This window comes from Odocoileus virginianus, chromosome 9 (genome assembly GCF_023699985.2).
Source record: "Odocoileus virginianus isolate 20LAN1187 ecotype Illinois chromosome 9, Ovbor_1.2, whole genome shotgun sequence".
Taxonomy (NCBI): Eukaryota; Metazoa; Chordata; class Mammalia; order Artiodactyla; family Cervidae; genus Odocoileus; species Odocoileus virginianus.
In genome coordinates this window covers 24,154,502-24,173,177 of record NC_069682.1, presented here as the reverse complement: position 1 = coordinate 24,173,177, position 18,676 = coordinate 24,154,502, and the positions used below count along the sequence as shown (strand labels likewise).

At 37.0% G+C, this 18,676-nt stretch overlaps 1 protein-coding gene across 1 annotated transcript in view; it reads right to left on the bottom strand.

Annotated features, from left to right (window-relative positions):
- MYO3A (myosin IIIA) overlaps positions 1 to 18,676 on the bottom strand; it is a 173,339-nt gene that overhangs the window by 28,120 nt on the left and 126,543 nt on the right. The window contains exons 25-28 of the mRNA XM_020911656.2: positions 14,559 to 14,764; positions 5,058 to 5,169; positions 1,966 to 2,128; positions 295 to 418 (exon numbers count right to left, since the gene is read on the bottom strand). Coding sequence (XP_020767315.2) covers positions 295 to 418; positions 1,966 to 2,128; positions 5,058 to 5,169; positions 14,559 to 14,764 — 605 coding nt within the window. The remainder of the gene's footprint in view (positions 1 to 294; positions 419 to 1,965; positions 2,129 to 5,057; positions 5,170 to 14,558; positions 14,765 to 18,676) is intronic.

Genomic DNA, 18,676 nt, shown 5'->3' with positions numbered 1-18,676 from the left:
TTCACAGCTATGCCTTTATTAATATCCTTTCCAAAGGATACTTGGAATGATTTTCCCTTAACTTGAAAATAGATTTTTTCTTAAGAAGGAAAGTGTGGTTATTGGACTGAAATGCCAACAAACTCTCAAATAGGATAAAGGACACAGAAGTGGCCACGGGGTGTCCACTGACATTTGATGCCTCACTGTTAGGAACCCAGTTAGGTATGAGAAAGACTGTGGACTTTATTTCATGACTTTCCAGTGTGAAAAATCTATAATGTCAAGAGAGTATAAGAATGAATATTATTTTACCTTTTATTTCCAAAGTTTTTCTTGTAGTCAAATTCCTGATCTTGAACCTGAATGGTTTTTACTGCTGTGTTTTGTGTGTTAACAATTTTCTTCCTCTGTTTCCTGGCTAGATGGCCTCTTGCAGCTGAAACATACAAAGCCCAGAGTAATGTTAATTATAATACATAATAAATATTACTTCAATGGGTAGAAACAAATGAATTTTGACCATCAATGTCAAAGAGGAAAATGAAATTAAAGACTACAAATAAAATAGGTTCATAAAAAAATATGGGCCTCATTAACAAGACTGTTCCAGATGACAAGCTTTAGCAAGAAAATAATTAGAGTACCTTTCATGTTAAGGGGAGTATTAATATGAAACTAAAATGATAGAGATGACCTAAGTTGATGAAAAAGACAAAATGGACTCATTCATTTCTTTAAAATCTGCTGATTTTTATGTTCCTTTCATTTTTGCCATGTTCAAACTATTCATGGGAGAAAATCCCTATTATTTAAGTACATGGCTTGGAACTTTTGGCCAGTTATCTTTGGAGCCAGGTATATTTCAAAATTTAGATTTAAAGTTAAAAAAATTTTTTTAGAAAAGTAATTCAGGACAAATTAATATATATTTGGTAACATTCCCCATGGCAATTCAGCATTTCATAATCAAACACATGATTATTTTGCTAGAAAAACACAAATCGTTACTAACTGGGATGAATAAAGGACTATGAATATTAGGTCATGTCTCACTTTCAAGTGAGTTATGAAAAATCTCTTTTCTCAGTGTTTCATGAAGTTTGGAATTGAGGATAAAGAATTAAATCTCAGTTATAGGGTTTTCATTTTTGATGAGCCAGTGAGACGTTAAGGGCTTAAAAGTTGATGAGCTTTTACAGATTGACAGAAGTGGACCTCAAATCTGCTCTGCCCATCATGGCAGTATTCTTCAGAATGTAGGTTGCAAATAAATGGTGGATCATAAAGTCAATTTACTGGGCCAGATCTAGCATCTAGAAATGAAATGGAATAAATCAGAACAGAAAACTATCAGAGTGCATTGTGCATAGTATGTCTATTGGGTTACAGAGTAAAATACACTTTTTACTATGGATATTTAGTCAAAAGTCTTTAAAAGATACTGCATCAAACCATGCTGGATTCTAAATTTTGCTTCTCATAGAAAAACAGAAAGTGAAATCCAAACTCTATTAATATGTTTAATAAAAACTTTTGAAATATGACTATAAATATTCTTTCCCTATGGTTAATAGAAAGAAATGGATGCCCTTTAACAAAATGAGATTTCATTAAGTTGTCAGAAATTATGGCAAGTGTAACCTTTGGCATAAAATAGGGAAAATAATATTGTCCAATGGGTTATAATAATATGATTCTTGAAATGTACAATTAATCCAGTATCTTGCACAATAGGTCAATTGTGTTTCAATGTGACAGCAAATTTAAAAATTATTCTGTTTAAAACAAAACATTTATTCAGATATTAAAAGTGTCAATCTCTAAAACAATCATTCAGATTTAATACAGAGACAGTATCAACAGTTTGAAATTAAACACAAAACCTACATAAGACTGGAGGTTTGTAAGTAAGATTTGATTTCATGCTTACATCTAAACATAGCATTATATTTTGTTATACAGTGAGATGCTCTGAGTGGTTACCTGACTGTATTATTATAGCGCTCTCTTTCCTTTTCTCCTGTATTTTTTGGTATCTTCTTGAACCCAAGAATCCTCTGACACAGGCTTGAATCAAAATCAGCTTGTCAATGGCTTCCTTTCGCATTAAATTTAACTGTTCCACATGATAATACTTAAGGAACACCTTAAAAGAATTAAAATAAAATGCAAATAAAACTATGGCATGCAGGTATGAAACAGTCGTGTAGTGCTTAGATTATGTTCAAAATATTTTTTTGACTTTGGAAATCATTATCTGTTGCTTCTTTGGCCTGGATGTTGCTATCACTTTATAGATTTTTATGTTTGAAGACAGTCCTTCTTTGAGGTTGCAAAGAGTCTGACACAACTGAACGACTAACACTTTCACTATCACATAGTTTAACAATCATACTGTTTCTTTGCAATAGGTATCTAGCTTTTGTTGGATGGCCCAGTATGAGTGGAAGATATCAAACTCTTTCATAAAAGTTTTAGCAATAGATACTCTGGGCAAAGCTAACTTTTATGCTACTTTGAAAGGAAACAAATTCCCCAAACTTAAAAATTCTTACAAACCTATTTGTAAGAGAGAGGACAATTATAGTTATAGGAGTTCATTCACCAATTGTGCATTGAGACCTATGCTATATACTTTTCTGCAAGGATACCAGGGGCACTTTCTGCAAGGACACCAGGGGAACTGCCCCCAGAGGCTCACAGAGCTGTCAGTGGTGAGAACAAGGCAGAGAGAGGGCCCCATGGAGAAAGAATAACTTTCTCACTGGACCCAGTGGCCACCAGAAAGACCGAAGGACTGATTTTCGATGATTCTAAAATCAAAATGAATGGAAGCAACAAGGGAGCCTGAAGACTTGGAGTTGTTCTCAGCTACGAGATTTCCGCCACCCCCAGGAAACAGGAAGGTATATTTTTTCTTTTAATGGTTGAATGTACTAATGAAAATCACCCCAAAGAGAGTTGATTGAATCCACTAAGAAACTCACTTAAATTCAAATTTAAGAGCTGAGTCATGAGACCTGGTGACCCTGACTAAACTCTCCCAGTACTTTGAAGCCTGGCACCAAGGGCCAACAGTTTAACATTACAGGTCTTGACTGAATTTAGTTTTAATTTCTACAGCCTCTAGATAGATGTTAATATATTTAATCCATTCTACTGTTGACAATTCATTTAAAATTCAATCTATCTAAAAAGGTCATTTTTTTTTTGTATAACATTAGAAATATTCCTATATTGAATCCATCCTAATGAGCTGGAAAAGGTGAAGTGGAAAAATACAAATAGCTTTAAAATGCTACTTAAATATCATGAAAAACTGGAACTGCAAAGGCCTTTTTACAAGTTAAAACTCCATTTGAAGTTAGACATGTGTTTCAGACCATAAATCATGAGATTTCAGCCAGAAAAATTCATCTTTGTGAGAATCTGAAACAAAATGGTGTGAGAAAAATACAGATTAAAAAGTATCTTTTTAAAAAAATATATATTTTTAATGCTCAGAAATTCTCCTTACTAAATACTAAGGTAAATATGGACTACTGAATATGGAATATGGGCTTCCCTGATAGTTCAGTTGGTAAAGCATCCACCTGCAATGTGGGAGACCCCGGTTCTATTCCAGTGTTGGGAAGATCTGCTGAGAAGGGATAGGCTACCCACTCCAGTGTTCTTGGGCTTCCCTTGTGGCTCAGCTGGTACAGAATCCTCTCACAATGTGGGAGACCTGGGTTCGATCCCTGGGTTGGGAAGATCCCCTGGAGAAGGGAAAGGCTACCCACTCCAATATGCTGGCCTGGAGAATTCCTTGGACTGCTTTAGTCCATGGGGTCGTTAGACATGACTGAGCAACTTTCACTTCACTGAATATGGAGGACACTCAGTATAAGATAAAACACTTAAAAATTCCCTAATTCTTTTCAGAACGAACTTGTCTTTTTTAAAATTAATTTTTATGGGAGTATAGTTGATTTACAATGTTGTATTAGTTCTTGCTGTAAAGTAAATCAGTTACAAGAAAGACAAATATCATATGATATTGCTTATATGTGGAATCTAAAAAATATAGTACAAATGAACTTATTCACAAAACAGAAATAGAGTCACAGATGTAGAAAACTAATGGCTATCAAGCAGGAAATGAGTGGGGGAATAAATTAGGAGACTGGGATTGACAAATAGATACTACTATATATAAAATAGATAACTAACAGCCTAACTTTTCATCTGAACATTATGAAAACCCTGTCCCACACCTCCTGCAGCTAATACAAATTTCTTGGCAAATGTGGAATTTCAGTCCACATCTATGGTGTGGCTGATAGAGGTTACTCTGAAGTGGTCAATCTGAGTACCTCTGTCTTAGCTTGGCTCTTTTTTTTCTCCATCCTCCCCAATGATACATTTAGTGTCCTCCCAGGACCTGGTACCATGTTTATCTCCTTATTTCCAACTTGTTTGTAACGCTCTGAGGATATCTGAGAAGCAAATGCATCCTTTTTCCAAGAACCCACCTGTCTTACTTCCACATTCAAAATGGATGATGATTTTGTACTTCATTCTTTAAGGGGTTAAATAAGCTAAGATCTCATAGGCTCTCAAATTTGACACATAAACATTCCAGTATCCAAACCCTATAATGAGTCTAGTAACAACATTTCACTCCAGATAAATTTCAAGTTTACAACAAAAACAGATTTGAGAATTAGGAAAAAAAGAAAAACAGAATCCTACTGAATTCATTATGATTTTCAACAGCTTTCTGACTATATTTGGTGGTAATAAAATAGAGAAAATAAAAAATTGTCTAGACTCATACGTTCCACCCTTTTGGGGATAAACCTTCAAGATATATTTTTCTTGAATTTATTAAAAGAAATCTGTATGAGAGCAAAATATTTAATTCTGCTGAAGAAAGAAACCTTTACAAATTTATCCATTTTCTTTCCCTATTACAAGCTAGAGATTCTATAACATGAAAAGCCGTGATATTTTCTATCATTACAATATGTAATTTTCCATACATCCACTATAAATATTACTTTTTTTCTTTGAAAAGCACATGAAAACATTACTTTGGTTTTCCCAAGAGCCCAGTTATCAAGACCAGCTTTTTCCAAAATGGCGGCACATGTGTCAGGACTCAATGGAGGCTCTTCACACCACTTGTAGCAGAGAACTTGGTACCTTTGAAAGGGAGAGAGGGCTAGTTAGTATTTCAGAGTCTCAGGAGCCTAGTGGGTCCTTCAGGCTTCTTAGAACAATTCTTCAGTAAACTGAATTCCAGACTATCTACTTGTGTAATTTGTGTTTTTCACTTCAGTGATTCCTTTTCAACATATGATCTTTTAGTGGTAAAGCCTTAACCGTTTTTTTTTTTTTCCATCCTAATCCCAAGTGCTCTTTCCTTGTGTCCCCAACATTCCCATCTCACCCTGGCCTCCCATTTCTCCTTCTCCCTCTCAGTCTCTTCGACGGGCCTCATATTTAGACTTGCTGCTTAAATGTTAGATTTTTCTGAGTTCTGTTTCTTATTAAGCTCTCTCCATGTGTGTCTCATCTACATGCATGGCTCTCACTGTTCCCTATATGTGATGACTCCTATACATACAGCCTCAGCCCTGTTTTCATAAAAAGGAAACATTACTCATGGCCGCCTGCTAGACGCCCGCACCTGCTTATCCCACAGACACTTCAGACTCTGCAAAATGCATCACCTTTTCTTTGCTCTGCTAGTGCCTATCTCCGTGAATGATGTCAACCCTTCTTAAAAGTGAAAGTTGCTCAGTCATGTCTGACTCTTTGTGACCCCACGGACTATATAGTCCATGGAATTCTCCAGGCCAGAATACTGGATTGGCTAGCCTTTCCCTTCTCCAGGGGATTTTCCCTACCCAGGGATTGAACCCAGGTCTTCCACATTGCAGGCGGATTCTTTACCCTTCTTAAAAAGGCTCTAAGACTAGGAATCTGTGTGTCATCCTAGATTCTCCCCTATTCTTTACTCACTGCATCCAACCAGCTTGTGCTTTGCTGTGCCTCTTGATTTAAACCCAACATACTGACTCTACTTTGTTTTTATGAGTTCACTTCATGGTTTATATGGTGACATTTGAGACCACAGCACAGGAGGTATTAAGTAATTTGGGGAGTTTGGGACTGAAGCAAAAATAATAATGAAGATAGTTATAACTGAAATGTATTGTCCATATTTGGTTCTATCTGTAGCCTTCATAAATATTACATCATTCAGGGCTCATAACCACCTATACAGTAGATGCTAACTAACATCATCACCCTTATCTGCAGATGGGAAGACTGAAGCTCAAATGTTACTCAAGTAACGCTGAACAAGGTCACACGTTTAGTGTAAATGGCAGAATTGGGATTCAAATCTGGATTTTCTCACTTCAAAGCATGTGTACTTCTCCCTTCGCTAAATTCTGTTTGTGTTAGGGCTCTGACAGCCAAACAATTGTGCGTCGGTGACTGGTGGAAAAATGGATCCAACTTCAGTAGCTTTTTAGTATAATATAAGGCCTCATTAGAAACAACTACAGTAAAAACCCAGTCTCTTATGCAAAGTAAGTTCATGTTGTGTGTCTTCCTTTAGGATTATCTCTTTGTCACACAATGGATAAACAAACAGTTTATCCATAACAGAATGAACAAAGGGTCTGATGATTTTACATCTTACAAGGAAGGTTAGTCAAAGGATAAGGCTGGACAGGGAAGGTTATTTAGTCCTATTTACACCTCCACAGGGCCTTTGCAAACTGTCCTGCCTTCCTAAGAGTCTATGCCAATTCAGATGACAGTTTTCAAATTTGTGACAGAGAAAAGGCTTATTAGCCTTTTATTTCTGGAGCTTTCTAGATTCAGAACAACTATTCACATGTTCTCCAGAAATTTAGTTTTTTTCCTTATTCACTTATCATATAGTAATTTGCTATTCTATAATACCATGGGGTTGGAAGCATATTCAAAAACTTATTCTCACTTCTGACCTTCCAAATAAGTAATGCTCAACCGCTCAGTCATGTCCAACTCTTTGCAACTCCATAAACTGTAGCCCACCAGGTTACTCTGTCCATAGGATTCTCCAGGCAAGAATAATGGAGTGGGTTTCCATTTCTTTCTCCAAAGTAAGTAATACAATATATCAACTACAAAATCATCAAGAAAATAAGTTCAGCTCTTCTACAGTCCATGTTGCAAAACCATGGATAGTTTTGAAACTCCTGGTTTAGTCTAGCATTCAGGACTCTCTCTTAATAACATTAACCTGATCAGTTTTCCCATTTGATCCCATCTTTATCACTCCTGTCACTTCACTAACACACACTGCTGAGCCAGTCTCACCCACATCCCTCTGGTTTTCAGAGCACCAACCTCTACACATAGATGGTCCCTTCCTGTCTTCTCCATAAACCATGCCCCCCACCAGATCCCACTGCAGCACTTTTTATTGATATTCTCTCTTATCAGCCTTCATGGAGATCAGCCTTCACTTTCCTAAACTCTTACACTACAAACCATCTCTTTGGATCTTGGTATTTATTACCCTACACTGTTTACTAACTTTCCTCGTCTATGGCTCTGAGAATCCTAACTGGATTGTTCATTCTTGAGGACTAAGTAAGTGTTAAAATTCACTGTCTTCCAGACTAGATGTGAAAGTGTTACTCACTCAGTGATGTTTGACTCTTTGCAACCCCATGGACTGTAGCCTGCCAAGCTACTCTGTCCATGGGATTCTCCAGGCAAGAATACTGGAGTGGGGATAGCCAGTCCCTTCTCCAGGGGATCTTCCCAAACAGGGATCAAACCTGGGTCTCCTGCATTGCAGGCAGACTCTTTACTGTCTGGGGCCATGAGACTAAATACAGAAAGAGAACTAGAGAAAAGGGGAAGATAAAAGGGGATTCCCTGGCAGTCCAGTGGTGAGGACTCCATGCTTACACTGTATGGGGCATGGGTTCAATCTCTAGTCAGGGAACTAAGATCCTCCACGGCACATAGCCAAAAAGTAAATAAATATGCTGTCTCATTTAACATCACAAATAACCTTGTGAAACAGGTACCATACAAAAAAGATAAAAAATGGACTTAAAATTATTTTCAAAATATTAATCTAAGTTAGGTTAATTCCAGTATATTCCAAGTAGATAATTTTTTTTTAGCTGTTGAACTTCATCTTAAAAAATCTATAAGCCACATTTAAGGTCTATTGAATCTTTAAAAAAGTACAGATAATCACAACTTCCTTTCGATTTCTAACATACTAAAGGTTGATTATTGTGCTTACAATACAATAAAGAAAAAAAATTCACTGTCTTCCATAGTATTTAGCACAGTGCCTCATGTATAAAAATAGTCACTGAAGTTTAAGGGTACTTCTCTTAAGATTAAATTAATGTTATTTATATTGATAGTTGAGCAAGTTAAAAATGAACTCTTTAGAAAACTGAAAAATGTGATGATAAGGTCAAATTTTAATTTGCGAAGGTGGTCCTAAGATGGCGGAGGAATAGGACGGTGAGACCACTTTCTCCCCCACAAATTCATTGAAAGAACATTTGAACACCAAGCAAATTCCACAGAACAACTTCTGAATGCTGGCAGAGGACATCAGGCACCCAGAAAGGCAGCCCATTGTCTTCTAAAGGAGATGGAGAAGTCGTGAGGCTACTGTAAGAATAAGACTGAAAACCAGAGGCAGGAGGCTTAAGTCCAAATCCTGAGAACACCAGAGAACCCCTGAATCCAGGGAACACTAATCAATAGGAGTTCATTAAACCCCTCCATACCTACACTGAAACCAAGCACCACCCAAGGGCCACCAAGCTCCAGAGCAAGACATACCACACAAATTCTCCAGCAACACAGGAACATAACCCTGAGCCTCAATATACAGGCTGACCAAAGTCACACCAAACCCACTGACATCTCAAAACTCATTACTGGACACTTCATTGCACTCCAGAGGGAAGAAATCCAGCTCCATCCACCAGAACACTGACACAAGCTTCCCTAACCAGAAAACCTTGACAAGCCACCCATCCAACCCCACCCACCCAGTGAGGAACCTCCACAATAAAGAGGAACCACAAACTGCCAGAATACAGAAAGGCCACCCCAAACACAGCAATATAAACAAGGTGAAAAGACAGAGAAATACTCAGCAGGTAAAGGAACAGGATAAATGCCCACCAAACCAAACAAAAGAGGAAGAGATGGGGAATCTACCTGATAAAGAATTCCGAATAATGATAGTGAAAATGATCCAAAATCTTGAAAACAAAATGGAGTTACAGATAAATAGCCTGGAGACAAGGATTGAGAAGATGCAAGAAATGTTTAACAAGGACCTAGAAGAAATAAAAAAGAGTCAATATATAATGAATAATGCAATAAATGAGATAAAAAACACTGGAGGGAACCAATAGTAGAATAACGGAGGCAGAAGATAGGATAAGTGAGGTAGAAGAAAGAATGGTAGAAATAAATGAAACGGAGAGGAAAAAAGAATTAAAAGAAATGAGGACAACCTCAGAGACCTCTGGGACAATGTTAAATGCCCCAACATTCGAGTCATAAGAGTCCCAGAAGAAGAAGACAAAAAGAAAGATCATGAGAAAATACTTGAGGAGATAAATAGCTGAAAACTTCCCTAAAATGGGGAAGGAAATAATTACCCAAGTCCAAGAAACCCAGAGAGTCCCAAACAGGATAAACCCAAGGTGAAACACCCCAAGACATATATTAATCAAATTAACAAAGATCAAACACAAAGAACAAATATTAAAAGCAGCAAGGGAAAAACAACAAATAACACACGAGGGGATTCCCATAAGGATAACAGCTGATCTTTCAATAGAAACCCTTCACGCCAGAAGGGAATGGCAGGACATACTGAAAGTGATGGAAGAAAATAACCTACAGCCCAGATTACTGTACCCAGCGAGATCTCATTCAAATATGAAGAAGAAATCAAAAGCTTTAGAGACAAGCAAAAGCTGAGAGAATTCAGCACCACCAAACCAGATCTCCAACAAATGCTAAAGGATCTTCTCTAGACAGGAAACACAGAAAGGGTGTATAAACATGAACCCAAAACAATAAAGTAAATGGCAAAGGGTTCATACTTATCAATAATTACCTTAAATGTAAATGGGTTGAATGCCCCAACCAACAGACAAAGACTGGCTGAATGGATACAAAAATAAGATCCCTATATATGTTGTCTACAAGACACCCATGTCAAAACAAGGGACACATACAGACTGAAAGTGAAGGGCTGGAAAAAGATACTCCATGCAAATAGAGACCAAAAGAAAGCAGGAGTAGCAATACTCATATCAGATAAAATAGACTTTAAAACAAAGGCCATGAAAAGAGACAAAGATGGACACTACATAATGATCAAAGGATCAATCCAAGAAGATATAACACTTATAAATATATATGCACCCAACATAGGACACCACAATATGTAAGACAAATGCTAACAAGTATGAAAGGGGAAATTAACAATAACACAATAATAGTGGGAGACTTTAATACCCCACTCACATTATGGATAGATCAACTAAACAGAAAATTAACAAGGAGACACAAACCTTAAATGATACAATAGACCAGTTAGACCTAATTGATATCTACAGGACATTTCAGCCCAAAACAATGAATTTCACCTTTTTCTCAAGTGCATATGGAATCTTCTCCAGGATAGATCACATCCTGGGCCATAAATATAGCCTTGGTAAATTAAAAAAAAACTGAAATCATTCCAAGCATCTTTTCTGACTACAATGCAGTAAGGTTAGATGTCAATTACAGGAGAAACACTATTAAAAATTCCGACATATGGAGGCTGAACAACACACTACTAAATAACCAACAAATCACAGAAGAAACCAAAAAAGAAATCTAAATATGCATAGAAATGAATGAAGAGGAAAACACAACAACCCAAAACCTATGGGACACTGTAAAAGCAGTGCTAAGGGGAAGGTTCATAGCAATAGAGGCTTACTTCAAGAAACAAGAAAAAAGTCAAATAAATAACCTAACTCTACACCTAAAGCAACTTGAAAAGGAAGAAATTATGAACCCCAGGGTTAGTAGAAGGAAACAAATCTTAAAAATTAGGGCAGAAATAAATGCAAAAGAAACAAAAGAGACCATAGGAAAAATCAACAAAACCAAACGCTGGTTCTTTGAAAAGATAAATAAAATTGACAAACCATTAGCCAGACTCATCAAGAAACAAAGGGAGAAAAATCAAATCAACAAAATTAGAAATGAAAATGGAGAGATCACAACTGACAACACAGAAATACAAAGGATCATAAGAGACTATTATCAGCAACTATACGCAAATAAAATGGACAACTTGGAAGAAATGGACAAATTCTTAGAAAAGTACAACTTTCCAAAATTGAACCAAGAAGAAATCAAAATCTTAACAGACCCATCACAAGCATGGAGATTGAAACTGTAATCAGAAATCTTCCAACAAACAAAAGCCCAGGACCAGACGGCTTCACAGCTGAATTCTACCAAAAATTTAGAGAACTAACACCTATCCTACTCAAACTCTTCCAGAAAATTGCAGAGGAAGGTAAACTTCCAAACTCATTCTATGAGGCTACCATCACCCTAATACCACAACTAGACAAAGATGCCACAAAAAAAGAAAACTACAGGCCAATATCACTGATGAACATGGATGCAAAAATCCTTAACAAAATTCTAGCAAACAGAATCCAACAACATATTAAAAAGATCATACATTATGACCAAGTGGGCTTTACCCCAGGGATGCAAGGATTCTTCAATATCTGAAAATCAGTCAATGTAATACACAACATTAACAAACTGAAAAATAAAAACTGTATGATTATCTCAATAGATGCAGAGAAAGTCTTTGACAAAGTTCAACATCCATTTATGATAAAAGCCCTCCAGAAAGCAGGAATAGAAGGAACATACCTCAACACAATAAAAGCTATATATGACAAACCCTCAGCAAACATTATCCTCAATGGTGAAAAATTGAAAGCATTTCCCCTAAAGTCAGGAACAAGACAGGGTGCCCACTCTCACCACTACTATTCAACATAGTTTTGGAAGTTTTGGTCACAGCAATCAGAGCAGAAAAAGAAATAAAAGGAATCCAGATTAGAAAAGAAGAAGGAAAACTCTCACTGTTTGCAGATGACGTGATCCTCTACATAGAAAACCCTAAAGACTCCACCAGAAAATTACTAGAGCTAATCAATGAATATAGTAAAGTTGCAGGATGTAAAATTAACACACAGAAATCCCTTGCATTCTTATACACTAACAATGAGAAAACAGAAAGAAATTAAGGAAACAATTCCATTCACCACTGCAATGAAAAGAATAAAATACTTAGGAATATATCTACCTAAAGAAATAAAAGACCTATACATAAAAAACTATAAAACACTGGTGAAAGAAATCAAAGAGGACAGAAACAGATGGAGAAATATATCATGTTCATGGATCGGAAGAATCAATACAGTGAAAATGAGCATACTACCCAAAGCAATCTATAGATTCAATGCAATACCCATCAAGCTACCAATGGTATTTTTCAGAGAACTAGAACAAATAATTTCACAATTTGTATGGAAATACAAAAAACCTCAAATAGCCAAAGCAATCTTGAGAAAGAAGAATGGAACTGGAGGAATCAACCTGCCTGACTTCAGTCTCTACTACAAAGCCACAGTCATCAAGACAGTATGGTATTAGCATAGAGACAGAAATATAGATCAATGGAACAAAATAGAAAGCCCAGAGATAAATCCACACACCTATGAACACCTTATCTTTGACAAAGGAGGCAAGAAAATACAATGGAGAAAAGACAATCTCTTTAATAAGTGGTGCTGGGAAAACTGGTCAACCACTTGTAAAAGAATGAAACTAGAACACTTTCTAACACCATACACAAAAATAAATTCAAAACGGATTAAAGATCTAACAGTAAGACCAGAAACTATTAAACTCCTAGAGGAAAACATAGGCAAAATACTTTCTGACATAAACCACAGCAGGATCCTCTATGACCCACCTCCCAGAATATTGAAAATAAAAGCAAAAGTAAACAAATGGGACCTAATTAAAATTAAAAGCTTCTGCACAACAAAGGAAACTATAAGCAAGGTGAAAAGACAGCCTTCAGAATGGAGGAAAATAATAGCAAACAAAGCAATGAACAAAGAATTAATCTCAAAAATATACAAGTAACCTGCAGCTCAATTCCAGAAAAATAAAAGACCCAATCAAAAAGTGGGCCAAAGAACTAAACAGACATTTCTCCAAAGAAGACATACAGATGGCTAACAAACACATGAAAAGATGCTCAACATCACTCATTATCAGAGAAATGCAAATCAAAACCTCAAGGAGGTACCACTTCAGGCCAGTCAGAATGGCTGCTATCAAAAAGTCTACAAGCAATAAATGCTGGAGAGGGTGTGGAAAAAAGGGAACCCTCTTACACTGTTGGTGGGAATGCAAACTAGTACAGCTGCTATGGAAAACAGTGTGGAGATTCTTTAAAAAACTGGAAATAGAACTGCCATATGACCCAGCAATCCCACTCCTGGGCATACACACCAAGGAAACCAGAACTGAAAGAGACACGTGTACCCCAGTGTTCATCATGGCACTGTTTACAATAGCCAGGACATGGAAGCAACCTAGATGTCCATCGGCAGACAAATGGATAAGAAAGCTGTGGTACATATACACAATGGAATATTACTCAGCCATTAAAAAGAACACATTTGAATCAGTTCTAATGAGGTGGATGAAACTGGAGCCTATTATACAGAGTGAAGTAAGCCAGAAAGAAAAATACCAATACAGTATACTAACACATATATATGGAATTTAGAAAGATGGTAACGATAACCCTTTATGTGAGACAGCAAAAGGACACAGATTTATTGAACAGTCTTTTGGACTCTGTGGGAGAGGGAGAGGGCAGGATGATATGGAAGAATGGCATTGAAACATGTAAATTATCATATGTGAAATGAATCACCAGTCCAGGTTCGATGCATGATACAGGATGCTTGGGGCTGGTGCACTGGGATGACCCAGAAGGATGGGATGGGGAGGGAGGTAGGAGGGGGGTTCAGGATGGGGAACACATGTACACCCAGGACTGATTCATGTCAATGTATGGCAAAAACCAATACAATATCGTAAAGTAAAGTTAATTAATTAATTAAAAAAAACAAAAACAAATAAATAAAACTACAAAAAAATTTTAATTTGCAATTTGAAACTCAAGAACATGTGGGTTACCTCCTTTTGTGTACAGAATGGAGAATTTCCCTATGTTACCTGGGTCTCCCAGCTGACAACAGACAGTTCCAGCCCCTATTAAGAGTTACCTTCTCTTTTGATACACAATCACTTTTGTGCTTCCTTTCTAGAACATCTGAGTCATTTTCTTTCTGTTTCCTATCATTCTTCTCAAGAATTTTTATATAAAATGTCCAAAGAAACTTAAAAGGAAGTTCACACACCGTTTTATAAAGTTGGCAAAAAGTATCCGATGTGAATACCCCAGCCTTCGGATTCTTGCTGTTTCCAGAATGCCTGTGTAGCGAAGCTGGAGCACAACCTTTTCTTTGTCATATTTTCTTGCCTGACGTTCATTGTTTGGTTTGATGCAGCGGACGAAGTGAGGTTGGCCAACCACCATTTTAGATAACAAATCCATCAGAGAATACTGTAATATGCAACAAAAATAAAATTCCCAGCATAGCATATAAACACTTAAGAGACTGCACATCTTTCTTTTAATTAAAAGAATAAAATCTGAAAACTGAGTGTTATACAGTAATATATAATTTTTATTAATGCATATAATTAACATATGCATTAATAATTATATTTATAGTATTTTTAAAATATACTATATTTATGATATTTACTATTAAAAATGTAGAAGCAATAGCTAGGAATGTACGTATTAAAAGGTTTCCTGTAAATTCTTAAGGCAACTTTAATTAATAGATAATATTTTCTCTTACCACAACTTTTATTAATAGGCTTAATTAATATGAAAATGTTACATATTAATTTCAAGGCTGGTGCTTGGGACTGGAAAGGTCCTGAATATTATTTTTGATATAGTTTGTTTGGAAGTAATTATATCCTCTCAGGGAAATTTGACAAATTACAATATTTAGGCACACAATCTGGTTTCCTCCTTATACTATTAATTTCCTTGTCTAGCTCTTTTTTTTTTTTCTAAGAAAGTACAAAGTCTTTGTCAGTTATCATCTCCTAGGTTAAAACAAGGACTGAGAAGTTAATGCACTTTAATATATGACACAGTTATGTGTCTGTGTGCTAAGTCACTTCAGTCATGTCTGACTCTCTGAGACCCCATGGACTGTAGCCCACCAGGCTCCTCTGTCTAAAGGATTCTCCAGGCAAGAATACTGGAGTCGGCTGCCATGCCTTTCCCCAGGGAAGGCACAGTTATAAAAACAAGCAAATCCATTAGGCACTTAGGTACTCTAATCTGCTCTAGTTTGATGATTTTCTTATTTTAGAAATATTTTAATCAGACAGATAAGAAAACTGTCTTCTGCAGCAATACCTTATTAAAACAGCAACCAATTGCTGGATAGCCAGCAACACAGTAGGATAATCATGGTTCAACAAAAAGTAGAATCTCAGAAACCTAGTGAGAAATGGAATATTTCCTGCCATACCAGTAAACAAAGGATGTCACAGTCATTAGCAATTGCAGCCACCACTGATGGTGAGCTGGTCAGCCCTGAGGGAACTCAGGAAGGAAAGAACACCTGCCATCTAGCAGCCATCAGACTGCAGCCACTCCCTACTGTAAGTCATGAGAAAATTCAAGATGTGAATATACAGAATATTGGCCCCAGATAGGTGAAGTGCATATCAAAGGAATAATTTCAGTGAACCCAGACTCTTGCATCTTCCTATACACAGAAAAGCACTAAATTCCTCAACTTCAGATATCTGGTTTTCTTTATCTAACAATAATCTTTTGATGTTCGGACTACCTGCCCTTTGTTGCAAAACTTCTATATACCCTGGCTCTCCCCTCATCCCTTCAGGGCAGTTCTCTCAGGGTTACTTGAGATGCTGTCTCTCAGGCTTGAAGTCCTAAAAATTCCCACTGAATAAAGCATAACTCTCAACTTTTAGGTTGTGAGCATTTTTAAAGTCAACTCCAGAAAAGATGCTCAACATCACTCATTATCAGAGAAATGCAAATCAAAACCTCAAGGAGGTACCATTACATGCCAGTCAGAATGGCTGCCATCCAAAAGTCTACAAGCAATAAATGCTGGAGAGGGTGTGGAGAAAAGGGAACCCTCTTACACTGTTGGTGGGAATGCAAACTAGTACAGCTACTATGGAAAACAGTGTGGAGATTCTTTAAAAAACTGGAAATAGAACTGCCATATGACCCAGCAATCCCACTCCTGGGCATACACACCGAAGAAACCAGAACTGAAAGAGACACGTGTACCCGTGTTCATCACGGCACTGTTTATAATAGCCAGGACATGGAAGCAACCTAGATGCCCATCAGCAGATGAATGGATAAGAAAGCTGTGGTACATATACACAATGGAATATTACTCAGCCATTATAAAGAATTCATTTGAATCAGTTCTAATGAGATGGATGAAACTGGAGCCCATTATACAGAGTGAAGTAAGCCAGAAAGATAAAGACCATTACAGTATACTAACACATATATATGGAATTTAGAAAGATGGTAACGATAACCCTATATGCAAGACAGAAAAAGAGACACAGATGTATAGAACAGACTTTTGGACTCTATGGGAGAAGGCGAGGGTGGGATAATCTGAGAGAATAGCATTGAAACATATATATTATCACGTGTGAAACAGATCACCAGTCCAGGTTGGATGCATGAGACAAGTGCTCAGGGCTGGTGCACTGGGATGACCCAGAGGGATGGGATAGGGAGGGAGGTGGGAGTGGGGTTCAGGATGGGGAACACATGTAAATCCATGGCTGATTCATGTCAATGTATGGCAAAACCCACTACAATACTATAATTAGCTTCCAACTAATAAAAATAAAGGAAAAAATAATAATAAAGTCAACTCCAGTATGTCAAAGACCAGGATCACAACCGTTGAATATACGGACAGAGATAGCTGTTGCTAGCTGAATCTCCTTTACTGATGGACATGTCAAGCCTGGGTGATGAAGCCAGTGCAAACTAAATCCTAGAACTGGGCAACTGACAAAGCACTGGATTTGCATGGCTTTCTCATGGGCACTGACATCCAATTGTGAGCTTCTTCAAACAGCTGGGCTCTGACACTATGGGGGCCTTTTCATTATATTTCTCGGTAATGAAAGTGAGTAATGAAAGTGATTCACTCTCTAAAGTGAGTCATGATCACTTTAGTCCCACATCTTTAGGCACTAGAGATAGAAGTGTGATGGACGTGTCTGCTGGCATTCTGAGCAAGAGTTCCTTGAAACTTTGGCAAGGGAGTTTCTTAGGGACCAAGGAGAGTGCTACATTATGTTCATTCTCTGCAGAATGAAAAATAACTGAAAATAGGTTACATACTGTATGGAACATATACATAGGTTACATACTTAAAATATATTACATACTATATGTAATATATCCATTTTCACTGCAGTCTGAGGTACAAAACAACTTTATGAATGAATGGTTTTAACATACACACAGTGTTTGATGTCAACAACAGTGGTATGATAATGGTCTTGCATAACTCACTTAAAGCAAAAGAAATAATCTGGCTGTAAATACTGTCATTCAGCTGTGCTGGAGCCTGCTCTAAGGTGGATGTACCTGAAGCAAATGAGATATTCAGCATATAAATGCATGAGGTGATACTCAAAGGTGATTAAGCACACACAGTCTGCTACAAGCTTAGGACCTGAAAAAATATTTAATAAAGCTACCCAGTTATTTTTAAAAGTATTTCATGACTCTGTTGAGAACTGGATTTATTCACTGAACACAGAGTAAATTTAACCCAACTTCCTCCTCTCCCTCCATGTTACATGGAATCAATAATTTCTAAGTTTTAGGTGGTATCATTCATTTTCATTGCCTGGTTAATTACCATTTCATCAGCAGATATAAACAAGACCATGAACCAGTAATGAAGGCAGAGTAGGTTCTCTAATACACAGAGAGAACAAAGGGCTTCTTTCCTTTGCTATCTCCTATCTTGTCCCAGGAAGAAAAGTCACCTTGATTCCACACTGAGGTCACAGTGAATCACTTCCTTGGCACGTTACTGTGTTTCCCTGGTGTCCCTGCTCTTTGTCCCATGTCTGCACTGGCTCTATTTTTCTCTTGAGGTTTTCAGCTCATCCAGGTAAAGGGAGGTATTGATGGAGATGAATGCTTGACCCTGTCCCATCTGTCTGTCCACCCTAAGATCATTCGGGGCTTGAAGAAGGATTGGTGGTTATCATATCATTGAATGATAAACCTTTTTAGGCTTTATTCTAGTGAAAATGTGCTTGGTTCTATGGAAAAATTACAACCAAGCTATGGACCTCCCTTAAGACTGACCTAGCATACAATAATTTTATCAATAAAATACCAAAGTAAAACAATCCA